The following is a 15,144-nucleotide window of genomic DNA, read 5'->3' as shown; positions in this document are numbered from 1 at the left end:
GAAGTTCTTAGCTGAAATATATTTTAGGGTCTTTTTGGGATGCATTATACTCATGTTCTCTAAGAGCTCATTTTAATGCCAATGTGATTTTATTTTATTAACAGTACTGTTGAATGATTATAATCTTAACCCCTCCTTTTCTTTATGTACTCTCCTTTAGAAATGCACAGAAGTTCAATACTTCTTTGGGTGGAAAATGATTCACATTTAATGTGACATAATTAACAGAGAACGCAAAAAGTATGGTTTGCTAAAGGTACTCTTGTGTCCAAGGATGGTATCCAGGATTAGGTCGATTGGATCAGAGCCCTTAATTTTCTGCTGACCAGCTGAAGTTTTATTAAGGAAGGTTCTAGTTAATAAACAATTTTCTTTTAAGTTATTGTTTAACCACTTCTGCTTCAGAAAAGTGCTTTAAAAATTATTGGTGTCATTTTTCCAGGCCTCTCACAGATCTCTTAACTTTATTTGTTAAAAGACTTTGTCCTGCAAATCACCTAGTAGAAGAACTCAGAACAATAATACATACTGCAGTATGGAGTCTGTGCTTACCTGCACTGGTGCCTGCACCAGATGTGAGGTCTCCACCCATCAGACCACCTATGGATTAAAGAAGAAGATCAAAACGAGAAAGGCTAAAGGCCCACAGAACAAAACACTTTACCTTTAGCAACCTCAGTATTTTGTCCTCTTGCAATAGTCATAAACTTGTAAAGTACAACCCAAGTCAGATGGCTGACATTTGTTTTACTGTGCCATGCTGTGCTCAAACGTTAAAAATACATTCAATCACTGACATTTTGCAGAATCTTTTTTTCTAAGAAAGTTACATTTAAAAAAATCCAGTCTTTGGTCTCTGCATTTTTATTATTTCTAAGTCTAGGTTTTCTCTAAGCAGATGTTTTATAGAAAGTGAAAGAAAGAGGAAGGTCTACTATATGCTCAGATGACTTCACATTTGATGTTTAGTTCTTTGTAAATATGTTTTATGCCATTAATTTTGTGCAATGTTAATTGTCCAGAAATTTGATCGTTTCATGAATCTACCTACATTTACTATTCAAATCTTATTGACTGACACAATAAAACAAATTTTTCACTGGCCACAAATTAAGAAACATATGCTTACCGCTAACTTAAGAAAGTATGTTAAAATTTGACAATGTTTATTTATGAGAGTCAAGATGTTTCAATAAGATATTGAATATAAAAATTACTTTCAGTTTTGAAAAAAACAAGATTCAGTCAAAATAATAATAGTGAGAATATCATCTAGATTTTCTAATTGCCTCTAAGTGATACTCTATAATTATTAGTTGGTTCAAGTTTTGGAATTAAAAGAAAATGTTTATATGTGTGTGTATATATATGTATGCATATATATGTGTGTGTATATATATATACACACACATACATACTTTTTTTTTTGTGACAGAGCTTGCTCTGTTGCCCAGGCTGGAGTGCAGTGGGAGGATTATGGCTCACTTCAGCCTCAACCTCCCAGGCTCAAGTGGTCCTCCCACCCCAGCCTCTTGAGTAGCCGGGACCACAGACAGAAGCCAACATACCCAGTTAATTTTTAAAAAAAGTTTGTAGAGATGGGGTGTCTCTATGTTGCCCAGGCTGGTCTTGAATTCCTGGGCTCCAGCAATCCTCCCACCTCAGCCTCCTAAAGTGTTGAGATTACAGGAGTGACCCATTGCATCTGGCCTTCGTTACAGTTTAAGAAAATGTTTATTACTTCCAATCAGATAATATTTTGGAAATAAAGTATCAAATTAAAAAAATGAGCATGAGTTTATCAAATAGAAAAGTGAACTGCATTCGAGTATGAGCTGAAGGGAATAAATGTGGTTACTGAAAATTCATATGAAAACATTCAAATATATTCAAAAGTCAAGAGAATAGCCCAATGAAGTCCTTTGAACACATTTCCCGACTCAAGATTTATTAAAATTTTTTATTTGGATGAATTTAATTGTATTTTCTATACAAAGCTTCTGTAACAAAAATAGTAACACGTTTGGTTCTAACTGTAAGGCAGATATGTAAGTATTCTACAGGAAAATTCCTCCATGAATAAACTACTTTCATACAGCTATGTGTATGTAAGATATATTAAAAATGTCCCATGGAGTACTTTTAAAAATATGAAATGCAAATATATAATGGTTTGCTGTATGTGACTTAGAAATACAATTATTTTTGATGCTGCTTCTGGAAAAATAAAGGAATAGTTTTGTTATATTCAATATTCATTGACTTGGCTCCTATTATGAATCTAGCAAATCAAGAGAACATTCTTCCCTTTAATGTTCTTTAAAACCAGTATCAAAACAGACACATATTCAATACAATTCATCAAAATGTATTTTGATTGTTCTAAGTACTAAGAATGGATGAACTTTTTCTGAGCAATAATTTATTTTTCCCTTGGACACTGCGAATTGAACAACAGCAAGTAAAAGTGCAGAGACAAATTTGGGGCAGGTGTACATGTGTTTAATTAACTTCATTTCTGACTCAGCTTTGTTTTTATTTCACATGTCTTACAAATGATGCTATCTTATATTTTCTTTCTGCCTAAGTCCTTTGTGGGATAAGTTACTGTATAAATAAACAAAAAGTGACCTAAATAATAAATAACTAAATGGGATAAATACTATTAGAGAACACAGGGGAAGATTTCACAGAAGAAGTGGTAGCTTGCCAGGAGGAAGAGGGAAAATGGCATTTTAGGCATGGGGGACGAGCAGAAGTAAAAGTGTGGAGAAAGGATATCTGACATCTGACATCCTGTTTTTGAATATGTGGTTAAAATATAGCCACGGGAGGAGATAAGTGGCAGAATGAAAAAGATAAATGGCAGATTATGAAAGATTTCCAAAGACATACTAAAGAGTTTAGGCTCTATCATGCAGGAGACCCAGCCCCGGGGTGGATGGTAAGCCGTGAAGGAGAGTAAATGGAAAACCAGAAAACATCTGGTAGATAAAGCAGTGTTGGCTTTGCCAAAAGTGGCCCCTTCCAATGATCCGTTAGCATTACATCCTTATGTAATGCTAAGGAGGACATACCTGTGTTACCTGCACTTGGAGGTCGATGTGTTACACCAGGAGACATACTATTCCTCTGCAGAGAAGGGTGAGCCAGTGGCAAAAGGTTGGGGTTTCCCAGTGAGCTGACAGGGTTGCTGTACACCAAGCTGTTGTGGCTGGACACTGGGATGGAGACTGGCATCTCGAAGTTGGGAGGTGGAACAGCCTGCAGGAACAGAAAACAAAACATAGGTAAAAGAAAAGAATTAATAACGGAAGCTCTTCAGGACAGACAGCCCTTATGTTTCCAAGAAAAATTCTACATTCCAAACTACTTGGTGTCTAGAAGACCATTAAGAGCTCTCAAGACATTCAGATCATAAATTGATTTCTTAAATATGCTTAGAACTCTTCCTTTGCAACCATTAGAAAACGTTTCACTTTTGTTAAAACAAAGCCCCATTTCATTAGACTCCATTGTCTTTGGATTCCATTCTATTAAGTAGTAATTGTTCATTTGTGATATCTGAATCTGGTGCCAGAAATGACTGCAAGATCAAAGGTGTCTGATTGTGATGACTTCACAGAGAAAAAGGATTAAAATGCAAACCAAAGCCTTTAACTGCTTACTGAAGCATATTTATGTAGAAGTTTAATGACAGAAAATCATCTCCAAGCATGTGCATAGCACATATACCTTAATTATTATGCTTTAAAGTCTGTCTTTTAAAAGTAACTCTAAAGAGAATAGGCATTTTAACATATAGGATTCAACAGAGCATGTATCATTCAATAATTCACATTTTAAAGTGATAGTTCAGAAAACGCTCTGCTTCATATTTTGGTATGTACCGCCACGGACAAACGGCAAGACCTGTGTCTCAATTGCGAAAGTTGCCAAATATTTAGTGAACTGAAGCTGTGTGGATGTCTAATTAGATTAATCCAGGTTTCAATGATTGATTTTTGAGTAATTATTTTGTCAAGTTAAGCAAAATCATGTTTATGTTTCTGCTGTACTAACTAGATGAACACAGGAACATAATTGTAGCTATTTTTTCTAAGCATTACAAGTAAAAATACTCTTTGAATATAATGCCGGAGAACTCATATGTATCAAAGCATATGGCATTCTTAATATAAAATGGACATATATATGGAATAAGATTTATAGATGGCATTAAGGCATTCCCTTGGGGGTTCTCAATAAGTTATTGTGCAAATTTAAATGCATATGTGCATAAGGCTCACTTGGTTGGTTTTTTTGGTCCTATTTTGTTTTTACTATTGTTTTCCCTTAGTGCTAACATCCACTTTCTGTTACTGTTTGGTCAGCTGGCCTGCATCGTACATCTTGCTGTGTAATATTTCTCTGTTTATCTTGGTGATGATCATAATACTTTTCTTTGTTTATGTTTATGCTCCCTTATTATTTATTTCCCATTTTTCTTTTCTTCCATGTTCTGGACATGTCAGTATTGACAACAGCAAATGCTTTACATTCAAAACTCTTTTATTCCACACATCTTTGATTTTTCATTTTTATTTTATATTTACTATTATTATTATTATTATTTTATTATTATTATTTTTAGACAGAGTCTCACTCTGTTCCTCAGGTAGGAGTGCAGTGGTGCCATCTCTGTTCACTGCAACCTCTGCCTATCAGGTTCAAGTGATTCTCCTGCCTCTGCCTCCCAAATAGTGGTTGGCACGTGCCACCACGTCCAGCTATTTTTCTTGTATTTTTAGTAGAGATGGGATTTCGCCATGTTGCCCAGGCTGTTCTTGAACTCCTGAGCTCAGGCGATCCGCCCACCTCAGCCTCCCAAAGTACTGGGATTACAGGCGTGAGTTAGCACACCTGGCCCAATCTGTCATTGTTTTAGAGGGAAATAAAAATGTTCAAGTGATATCAGTAATATGGCCAGTCTTTATTAGGCTTTCTCTATTGTAAACAGGGGAAATAATTTTTGGATAAAAATTGACATAATGGAATATAAATGTTTGATAAGACATCAAATAATGAATTTAGCCTTACATTTCCAGCCCCCCTTTAACAACAAAAAATTAGCATATGCTGTAAAGTCAAAGTCTATAGCATGCATAACGTATTGTATTTCTTCATTGAAAGGCCAAATAAGGATTGCTCTAGCATACCCAAGAAAACAAAGTAAAGTGATTCTACTAGGTATATTCTCCACTTGCTCCATCCAGACCCACTCTCTAGCCCCTTCACTCTGCTGTGTGCCCAGGAGCTGACCCTCCAGACTGCATCACCCAGGCTCTCCTGCCCTCTGGCTTCCCACTGATCAGTGGAGGAGACACCAGCAATAGCACAGAGAGCAGGAGGGAGCAAGGTCAGGGTATTTTTTTTATAGTGGTGTCATCCTTGCTGGGCCACAGGCTGGCTGAGGCTGCGTTTCTCTAGCGAAGACTCCATCTCTTTTTGAGTTGCTCTCTCCTATACACATAGATCTTGCTGTGATCTGGTACTGTTCCCCTCCACTTCTTTAGGCCTAGAGATGGGAACAGCTTCTAGGTTGCAAGCCCTAATGTACTTCATTATTCTCTCAGGTTTCCCTTAATTCTACCCATCTGTAAACAGTCCTTTTAATAAGCTCTCTTCAATTACCCTTTAGAGTTTGCCATCTGTTTCCTGCGCAACCTTGGGCCATAAGAGAAACTCTAGATCTAGAACATTGGTACTCTACAGGGGTGGGACTGTCTCCTTAGGGAGCATTTTGGAAATCTGTTGGACTATCTTTGGGTATCACAATGGCTGGAGGGTGTGGCTATTACCCTGACTCAAGCAGTGCCATCTCTTGCCTAGATAACTGCAGTCATGTCCTAACAGATGTACCTGCTCCGGTCCTTGCCGTCCTTTGTATTTGCAACCCAGAAATCAGATTGGCCCTTTAAAAGCTTAAGTCATGCCAACACTCCTCTGCTCAAAACCCCGTGAGGGCTCTTACCTTAGAATAAAAACTCAAGATGAGAGTTTTTTCTTCCAGGGGTCCACAGGAATTCTAACTTTTGCCAACCTCTGTTATCTCATCACCTAACACCTTCTGCCTCCCTGCTTCATTTCCATGACGAACTGCATCACCTCCTTCAAGTCCCTGCTCAAAATGTGGCCTTCTCTTGGAAGCCCACCCTAACCACCCTATTTAATCCTGTAATTGTCCTGCCACTTGCCCATATCCTGATCTCTTTTTCCTGCTCTTCTTTCCCCTTGGTTATAAAATCATTTATGATGTTGGTTAAATAGTGCCCTTTTGCTATGAGGCAATGCAGAGCCTACTCTACCTCTTATTACAGGAACTTAATATTTTTCTTCAAAGGAGAAGTTTTAGGAAGACACTGTACTAACACAAAAGTAAAGCTTCTATTTACTGTATATTATTTATTGAGTAGGCACTGTGCTATATAATTGATATACATGATATGATATAACCCTTTAAACATCCCTTGACTATAGATATAATTCTTCCCTTTTCAAACTGGTAAGATTAAGTAAGTGGCCCTAGGTCATCTATCTAGTGACTGAGTCTGTTGCTTTTGCTACCAAAACACTATGCAACACAGTATAAGTTTTTGGATAGAAATAAAATGCTGTAGTAGAAATCATTCTGTTAAGTGAATAAGGGCTAGATATTAGAAGCTCATTACCTATGGACCGCATAAATAATAAACCAAATGGGTTCTCATGAAATATGGGTGAGTATCTACACTGGAGTGTCTGAGGTTTTAGGAAAAAAGAAATCTTAAAGACTCCTCTCTTCCATATTAACTTAGAGTTGGTATTTTAAAGCCATCTCTGGGCTACAAATGTTTTAATTTGAATTCACTGTTACTACTTATAAATGTTTAACTGTTACTAGGTATCTAAGGATCTGCTATAAAACAATATCTTCCCTGAATATGCGATAGAATGATGGTTGTGTCTCATTAGAGAGTAAAGCCCATATCCCCTTCACCCTGGGGTGAAATAAAGAGGATTATTAATAATTATGTAACGAGTTCAGGACCATCCTAACAACCAGGTCAGTGAAAGTCATTCTACTCCTTCCTTTCTCTGACTATTATCCCCAAGAATTAATTCTTCAGTTTCTAGAATTCTGGATCAGAAACAATTGGATGATAATGATTATTATAAAACTACTTTGTGATTGGCTAAGCAGTCAAATATAATTATGGTATCAGAGTATACTTCAAAATTTCAAAATTCATAAAATATACCAAGATCATTTGTTTTCTATTTATCTTTTGCTTTGTTTCCTTATCTGTATCAAGAACTACCTATGATAATTTTTTTAAAATTTAATTTAATTTTAGATACATGTGCATGTTTGTTACATGGATATATTGCATACTGGCGGGGACTGGATTTCTAGTGTACCCATTACCCAAATAGTGAACACTGTACCTAAGAGCTAATTTTTCAAACTTCACCCCGCCCTGCTACCTTCCCCACTTTTGGAGTCCCCAGTGTCTATTATTTCCATTTTATGTCCATGTGTACCCATTGTTAACTCCCACTTCTAAGTGAGAAGATATGGTATTTGATTTTCTGTTTCTGAGTTAAAGGAACTATCTATAATTTTGAAAGCAAATTATAAACTTAAAAATGAGCACACTGAGAAGATATTTTAGAGAATCAGAATGAACACTAGCCTTTCTATCAGAAATCTCAGTTACAGTCCAGGTTATGTAATAAATTGCCATTTAACCAGGCAGGTCATTTAATCTCCCTTGACCTTGATTTCCTTATCTAAGGCATGAAATGGTTGTATCCTTGAAGAGACGAAGCAGCTCTAAACATTTTAGGGAAAGCATATGCTATAATCACATATAAATATTTCCAAGAAATTGGCATTATTCTTTTTCTCTTTGACTTTTCAAAATTAGGAAACTTGAAAGCATCTACATTTAAACATTTTTTTTTTTTTGTCTAAAAAATGAAAGCCAAGAAGTAGTTAAAAACACCAAACTTGCAAAGACTTCAGGGCCAGACTCCAACTTTTACAAACACTCAAGATAGGAAGAAAGAGAGAATTTGGGGTGATTAAATAAAATGCTGTCAGCAGAACTGGCTATGTAATTTGCAGGACCCAGTGTAAAATGAAAATGTGGGGCCCTTTTAAAAAAAGTATAAAGAACTTCAAGACAATGACAGCATAGTATTTAACCAAGTGCAGCCCTATGAGAACAGGGCCAAGTCGAGGGCCCATGAAGCCGGTCCCAGCTTTGAAGGACACAGACATGACAGCTAAAAAAACTTTTAGTTTTTATCCCTGAACAAAGTGATCATGGTTATTGTAGTGAGTCATAATCGGAAAAGTATCTGAACTCTTATCCAAAACCCAGTATTTTCCCAAACTCACCACAAGGAAAAGTCCAATAAAAAAGTCAAATAAAATAGTTTAAGTAAAATATTTTTAGTTAATGGGCCCTCTTTTATTTAATGCGAATGATTGAACTGAATCTTCCCCCCACCCTTTTTTTTGCCACTAATGACACCTTTAAATTTTGATTAACCATTACCAGCTGCTGGGCCCTAGTAGAGGAAAAAAAAAAAAAATCATACAACTCTGATGACTTGTGAGGACCAATTGCTTGTTATCTAAATTCCCTCAAGGCTGCCTGACAAGTCTATCATGGACTTGTCCATTCCCTCTCCATCCCCTACTCCTCATGATGTCTAACTTCTCAGTCGTTTTTCAAGCACCTGCTTCCCCCTTCCCTAATTAACTATAGAAGCTAAACTAAATATATTTAAATAAAGAAAATAGCCAGGCCTGGTGACTCACATCTGTAATCCCAGCACTTTGGGAGGCCAAGGTGGGTGGATCACTTGAGGTCAGGAGTTCCAGAACAGCCTGGCCAACATGGTGAAACCCCATCTCTACTAAAAATATAAAAAGTAGCCAGGCCTGGTGGCAGGCACCTGTAGTCCCAGCTACTTGGGAGGCTAAAGCAGGAGAATCACTTGCACTTGGGAGGCAGAGGTTGAGGGGAGCCAGGATCACGCCACTGCACTCCATCCTGAGGCACAGGGTGAGACCCCGTCTCAAAAAATAAAAATAAAACTAAATAAAAATAAAATAGAGGTCATTATATGGTCACCTACTCAGCATCATTCTACCCAGCTACCACCTTAGCTACACCTGGCTCCATCTGTAACACCGTCTTATTTAGGTCCCATCCTCCTTCCCTTCCTTGAGAAGCTTGGTCATTTTATCTCCATTGTACCTGTATGTTCAATCTTTCCGTTCCTCGAAGCACTTCTCCTCTGTATGTAAATAATCTCAAGTGCTTTCATTTTAACTTCTCCCTTGATCCTACATACAGCATTATTTCTCTCTCTTCACAGCACATTATTTTGAAGAAAATATATACTGTTTCTTTCTACTTACTCCCTTCCCTTTTACTCTCAACCAACTTGCACCCGCCTCTCATTCGTTTAGCCCCTTTCCTATCTTCTGCTGGTTCCTCAGACGGAGATGTTTTCTCTTGCTGTGAAGCCCAGCATGAACCATGGCAAACCCAGCATGAGGAAATGCTGGTCAACACAGTTCCAAATCACCCATGAATTATTTCATGTAATTGAGGAATATGGGCATAAATTATAGTATACCAACAGGTGACTACAATATTAAATTTTCTGTTTTAAAAGGGAAACTCTTCAAACCGGGTCTTCGAAATAGAAAAACAGTCTTGTAATGTTTTTAAAGAGGTGGAGACACTCTCTACATACAAAGGGCAGAGTGTCCTTGCCCTGCTGTAAATGTTTTAGCAGCTGTGGAAACTTTCAACAAAATTGACTTCCAGCAACTCAGAGCAATGTGCAAAAACTGGGCTTTTCATCGTGAAGACTGAAGCACTTACTAAGGAGATGGAGACTCTGTGGCATAGCTCAGAGCTGGGTGGCTCCTTCTCACAGCTCTGCCCATAAACTCTAATGTGGTTTTTCAGCCCCTGCCACACACCGCTGCACCCCTTAAGATATCACGTATCTTGATTTTGAACTCTTTACATAACAGGCTGAAATCCTGTGAGGGAATGCAGGTGTGTATCACATGTCTCTCTCCCTAAAGTATGAGAAAAATGATGATCCAATGTGCATTCCCCCAGGACTTTAGGGGTTAAAACTCCACCTAAATGATCACCTCCATTGAGTGATCAGCTGTACTGCATATATCTGTCTTTATTTCAACTGTGCAAGGGATTCTTACTGTCTGACACACCTAAGGTACTCTGCCTTAACATCCTACACTCACAAACCTTAGTGCACAGCTGCTCCACATCAATGTATTATATAGCAAGAGAAACTCAGACCATAAGAACTAAAAATTGGCCCAAATGGCGTGGCGCAGTGGCTCACGCCTGTAATCCCAACACTTTGGGAGGCCCAGGCGGGTGGATCACCTAAGGTCAGGAATTCGAGACCAGCCTGAACAACATGGAGAAACCCCGTCTCTACTAAAAATACAAAATTAGCTGGGCGTGGTGGCACATGCTTGTAATCTTAGCTACTCGGGAGGCTGAGGCCAGCAGAGGTTGCAGTGAGCGGAGATTGCACCATTGCACTCCAGCCTGGGCAACAAGAGTGAAATTCCGTCTCAAAATAAATAAATAAATAAATAAATAAATAGATTGGCCCAAAGGAGCCGCTTCTCTTTTCCTTCTGGGCAAAATAAAATCCCAATGGATATTTTATCATTTAATAATTCTGGACATAACAAGTATGCATAGCTGCATATAATACTAAATACTCCATTTCACAAGGTGCCCACTATGAATGTGTGCATATAATACTCAGTTTTATGAAACCTTTAAGAATTTACAGCACTTAGCTTTCCTTCATGACACAGTGTATTAAAAATTCAGATTCAACAAAAGTTCTACTGCTGACATTATTTCATTTAACAAAAGAAGCAGATAGGTATTTATGAGGACAGAAATTTTAATATGCACACACAGTTTTAAAGTGTTCAATTTAATTCAATACAGGTTTGAGTGTGCAGCTACTATGGTAAAATATCAATTTATCTTGTGAGTGAAGTTGTGAATTTGGCCTCGAGCTTTGTCCCCACATATCTGCACTTGTAATCACCAAAACATATTTTCACTTCAGTCTCTCTCAATTTTCAGGTTTAGGCTGATTTGCTAACTTACAAAAAATGAACTTTTTTCAAAAGGAACTGATTACCTACTGAGGAGCTTGTATATAATTAGGGTTCAGACATTAACATTAGTTATTCAGAAGGCATGTGAGCCTTGGGTTTCACCCCTTTATGCCACAAAATTAACATTATTTGATTGATGACAGAATCTAACAAAAAGTATACAGTTTCCTCCTATATATGTGGACAAAAAAATAATACATGCAGTTATTTCTCTTAAATATCTGGCAAGGCATATGACTGACTGTTAGAATTTTTTTCATTTGGTTAAAACAAAAATTAGCCAAATGTTAAAGCATGGAAAATGTTGATGGCAAAGCGGATAATATTCTGATAAAGCTTTAAAATCACCCCAGCACACAAACATGTTGAAATCTTACCATTAGGTTTCATGCAGTCTGTTCCCTGCAGCGAGCATTAGCTTTAACCCTTCAGTGCTGTTGCTGAATTTTATGTATAGGGAGAGGGGCTGAAGTTTTATTCAGAAATCACCTTTTATTTAGGTGATGATTGTCAGTTTACATTAAAGAATTGCTGACCCACTTGTGTATCAGCTCTCAGCAAACAATGTACAATCTTATGTATTTTATGGCAATTCTCAGACTTGCTTGGGAGGAGGTTCCAGTGTTTTACTCGTGTATTGTGATTTGCATGGACTGTGTGTTTAAAAGATTGTGTAAATTCAGGGTGTGTCTCATAAATCTTTCTCTTCCTGCTGTGAACTGTTCTACCTCAGAATGAACTTTTCGATGGCAACTCCGTTAGATTACATAATCTCAGCATCTTTTAGGGTTTGCTTTCTAAATGAGCTGCCCGTGGGATGAGATGGCTATTTATCTGTTTGACTTTCTGAAGAGTCTTAGAGAAAGCCATCACTGAGAGGGTTAAGGTATGTTACTGCAGCAGTTATCAGCAGACCAGCCATCTACCTTTGGTACTTACAGGAATTTTATGACTCTTGATCATATTATCAAATTCTTCATTAATTTTTTTGTATTTTTCTTCAGTGCGTGGGGTGAGTGCATAAGAGGAGTCGGGATCGGGGCTTTCACAGCCTTTGTTTTCTTTCTTGTTCAATGCCTGCCAGGTTCAGAGAAATATCAAGAGTAAAAAAAATGAAGGGTGTTCCGAGTACTTACACACAATCTTTGCCTGCTGATCATTAGATCAATATCTTCGTTAATTTTCCTGTACTTGTCCTCAGACTCAGGGCTGTGACCTACTGAATCGTCCGCATCGGGGTCTGGGCTGTCACAGCCATTAAGGCCCTTCTTTCTCAACGTCTGAAATACATAATTCAGAAAGTTCAAACCTAGACAAAGGCTGTAAGAGACATTCAGGGGCATTAAAGAAGTTCAAGCTGTCCAGTATTTCAGGTTATTACATATGCTTTATTCTATTAGGGAAGAGAAACCACAGATGAAAACTGAGTCATTTCAATTGAGTGCTCATCAGCAGTTTAAAAAAATAAAAGCGAAAGATTCCTCTTGCAACTAAATTCAGTCAACGAACAGAGGGTATAAAGACTCAAGTTTCATGATGCAGAATTCATATGTGCTTCAAATATCTAGTGAAAGACAATTACAGCAGAATACAATTAAGGTGGCAAATTGCAACACTCTCTTCCCACAGAAAAATTAGAAATCAGGACGTTACTCAATGATTTCTGAACCTGTGATGATGACAAAAGCAGAAATGTTGGAAACAGATTCAAGTGTGAATTTAAACTAATGGTTTGCATTAGTCGTGTCCTGCGCCCACAGCCTCCACTTCTGACGTACTTGACAGCTAAAGGGTAGAAGAGAACATAGCTAATATCCCCACCAAGTATAGGTGAAGAATGCTCAGACACTGTGCTTATGTGGAGAACTACTTTTGTTTGTTAGGGTTCCATATATGTGAAAATCTTATCAAAATTTATAATAATGAGAAGGTCTCTTCCTAAACACAGGTGGAAAGAAAAGTGAAAACAGCTGAGCTGAGTAAGGAAGACAAAGGACACTGAAAACAGGTAACCAAGTCAGTAACTACCAAACTAGCCAGGGTTCCTCCAGTTTTTCAGCTGAGTAGGAATCGCCCTGAGACTGACACACGAAAGTAAAACGTCAGTGCCTCATCTTGAACCTCCTGTTTCCTGGATGTGGGTCTGGTCTAGTCTCAGCCGTCACAAAAGAATAAATACTAATGTAACATTGTAACAGAAAAAGTATGAGTTAGGAGTCCTGGGTTTTCCTTGTTTTTTTAAATTTGAGACAGAATCTTGCTCTGTTGCCTAGGCTGGAGTGCAGTGGAGCGATCTTGGCTCACTACAACCTCTGCCTTCTGGGTTCAAGTGATTCTCCTGCCTCAGCCTCCCGAGTGGCTGGGTACATCACCATGCCCAGCTAATTCTGGTATATTTAGTAGGCACCGGGCTTCTCCATGCTGGCCAGGTTGGTCTCAAACTCCTTGCTTCATGTGATGCGCCTGCCTCAGCCTCCCAAAGTGCTGCCATTATAGGCTGAGCCACCACACCCTGGCCGGCTTTTTTTTTTTTTTTTTTTTTAACTAATGGTTGTCAACGTAATTGTATACAATTCAATTTACAGAGATAATGTTATGTTTTTAGAGATCATAAAACTTCTGATTAATCATACAGCTTGCCATGTTAATTATTAATAGACTAGCAACATTTCTGAATTTTCCTGGTACCATCAAGATCCGTTATAAAGAGATGCATACCTAAGTGTTTCTCATTAATGGAAAGTTCAGCAGAGCTCATCTTTATTAAAGACAGAATTCACATACAAATAAAGCAGAAGCTGCGACATCAAGCTAAGGAATTCAAAGCTGAGATAACACCCCATCTTTAATTTATGCAATTGGGGAAAATAAATAAAACAACATGAGTTAAAAAGGGGGGTGGCAGTCTTAAAAATCTAAACTCCTTGGCTCTTACCAATGTGTAACAAATGTAACATTATTTAAAATTAGTTTCTGAGGCACTGAATATTTTCACTTAAAATCAAAAATCAAGAAAGCTATCATTTCTAATATATCTAGGATACACAGTGGCTCTGTAAATATTTATTAATGTTATAGTGGTATAATATAACAAATAAACATATGGTTACAGCTTATTATGTGGTAAAATGTTTGAATATTAAAATGAATATTTTGACACAGTATGATAAAATATACATTTACAATCTTGGGGAATTTATAATTGGTGGGGCCACCTGTCCCCTTATCGTTGATCTACAGGCATCATTTTTCATTCATAGTAAGTACTTTTAGAGACTTTCTACCACAATACGATAAAGAACATCACAATACATTGGAATAATAATTTTATTTACTAACTTAACTTCTTGTGCTTCATACTTTTTTCTTATTATCTCAACTACAAGAACATTCTTCTGGCTGATAACTGTTGTATTATGATGTGTTTCTGCTTTGATCTCCGCATATCTTTGAGCTTTTAAGGATACTTTCTGAGTGTTTTGCATTATATTCCATGTATTTTTCATTAGAATTCATTTGTATAGAGAAAAATAGGTAAGATCAAGAAAATATTATTTGATATTTTTCAAAAGTTATCTATCTATATTTCTATAAGACATGTTAAAAATATTCTTTCCTTCTCTCTCTCTTTTTTTTTTTTTTTTAGAGACAGAGTCTCTCTCTGTTGCCCAGGCTGGAATGCAGTGTGGCGCGGTCATAGCTCACTGCAGTCTCCATGTCATAGGCTCAGGCAATCCTTCCACCTCAGCCTCCTGGGAAGTTGGGACTACAGGTGTGTGCCACCACACCTGGTTAAAAATTATTTTTGTAGAATCAGGGTCTCATTATGTTGTCCAGGCTGCTCTTGAACTCCTGGACTCAAGTGATGCTCTTGCCTCAGCTTCCCAAAATGCTGGGATTACAGGCATGAGCCA

The 15,144-nt window shown here is 37.5% G+C and overlaps 1 protein-coding gene across 25 annotated transcripts in view; it reads right to left on the bottom strand.

Moving 5' to 3' along the window:
• Positions 1–15,144, bottom strand: part of MEF2C (myocyte enhancer factor 2C) — a 186,091-nt gene that overhangs the window by 29,888 nt on the left and 141,059 nt on the right. For 17 of the 25 annotated variants that reach the window (XM_033179169.1, XM_033179168.1, XM_033179172.1 and 14 more), the window contains 3 exons: positions 12,367–12,510; positions 3,078–3,264; positions 553–600 (listed from right to left, as the gene is read on the bottom strand). In XM_033179169.1, coding sequence (XP_033035060.1) covers positions 553–600; positions 3,078–3,264; positions 12,367–12,510 — 379 coding nt within the window. Of the gene's footprint in view, positions 1–552; positions 601–3,077; positions 3,265–12,169; positions 12,308–12,366; positions 12,511–15,144 lie in introns of all 25 variants that reach the window. The other 8 variants (XM_033179178.1, XM_033179173.1, XM_033179183.1 and 5 more) reach the window with 2 other exon arrangements.

This window comes from Trachypithecus francoisi, unplaced genomic scaffold (assembly GCF_009764315.1).
Source record: "Trachypithecus francoisi isolate TF-2019V2 unplaced genomic scaffold, Tfra_2.0 Lachesis_group2, whole genome shotgun sequence".
NCBI lineage: Eukaryota > Metazoa > Chordata > Mammalia > Primates > Cercopithecidae > Trachypithecus > Trachypithecus francoisi.
This window is presented reverse-complemented; position numbering and strand designations above follow the sequence as displayed.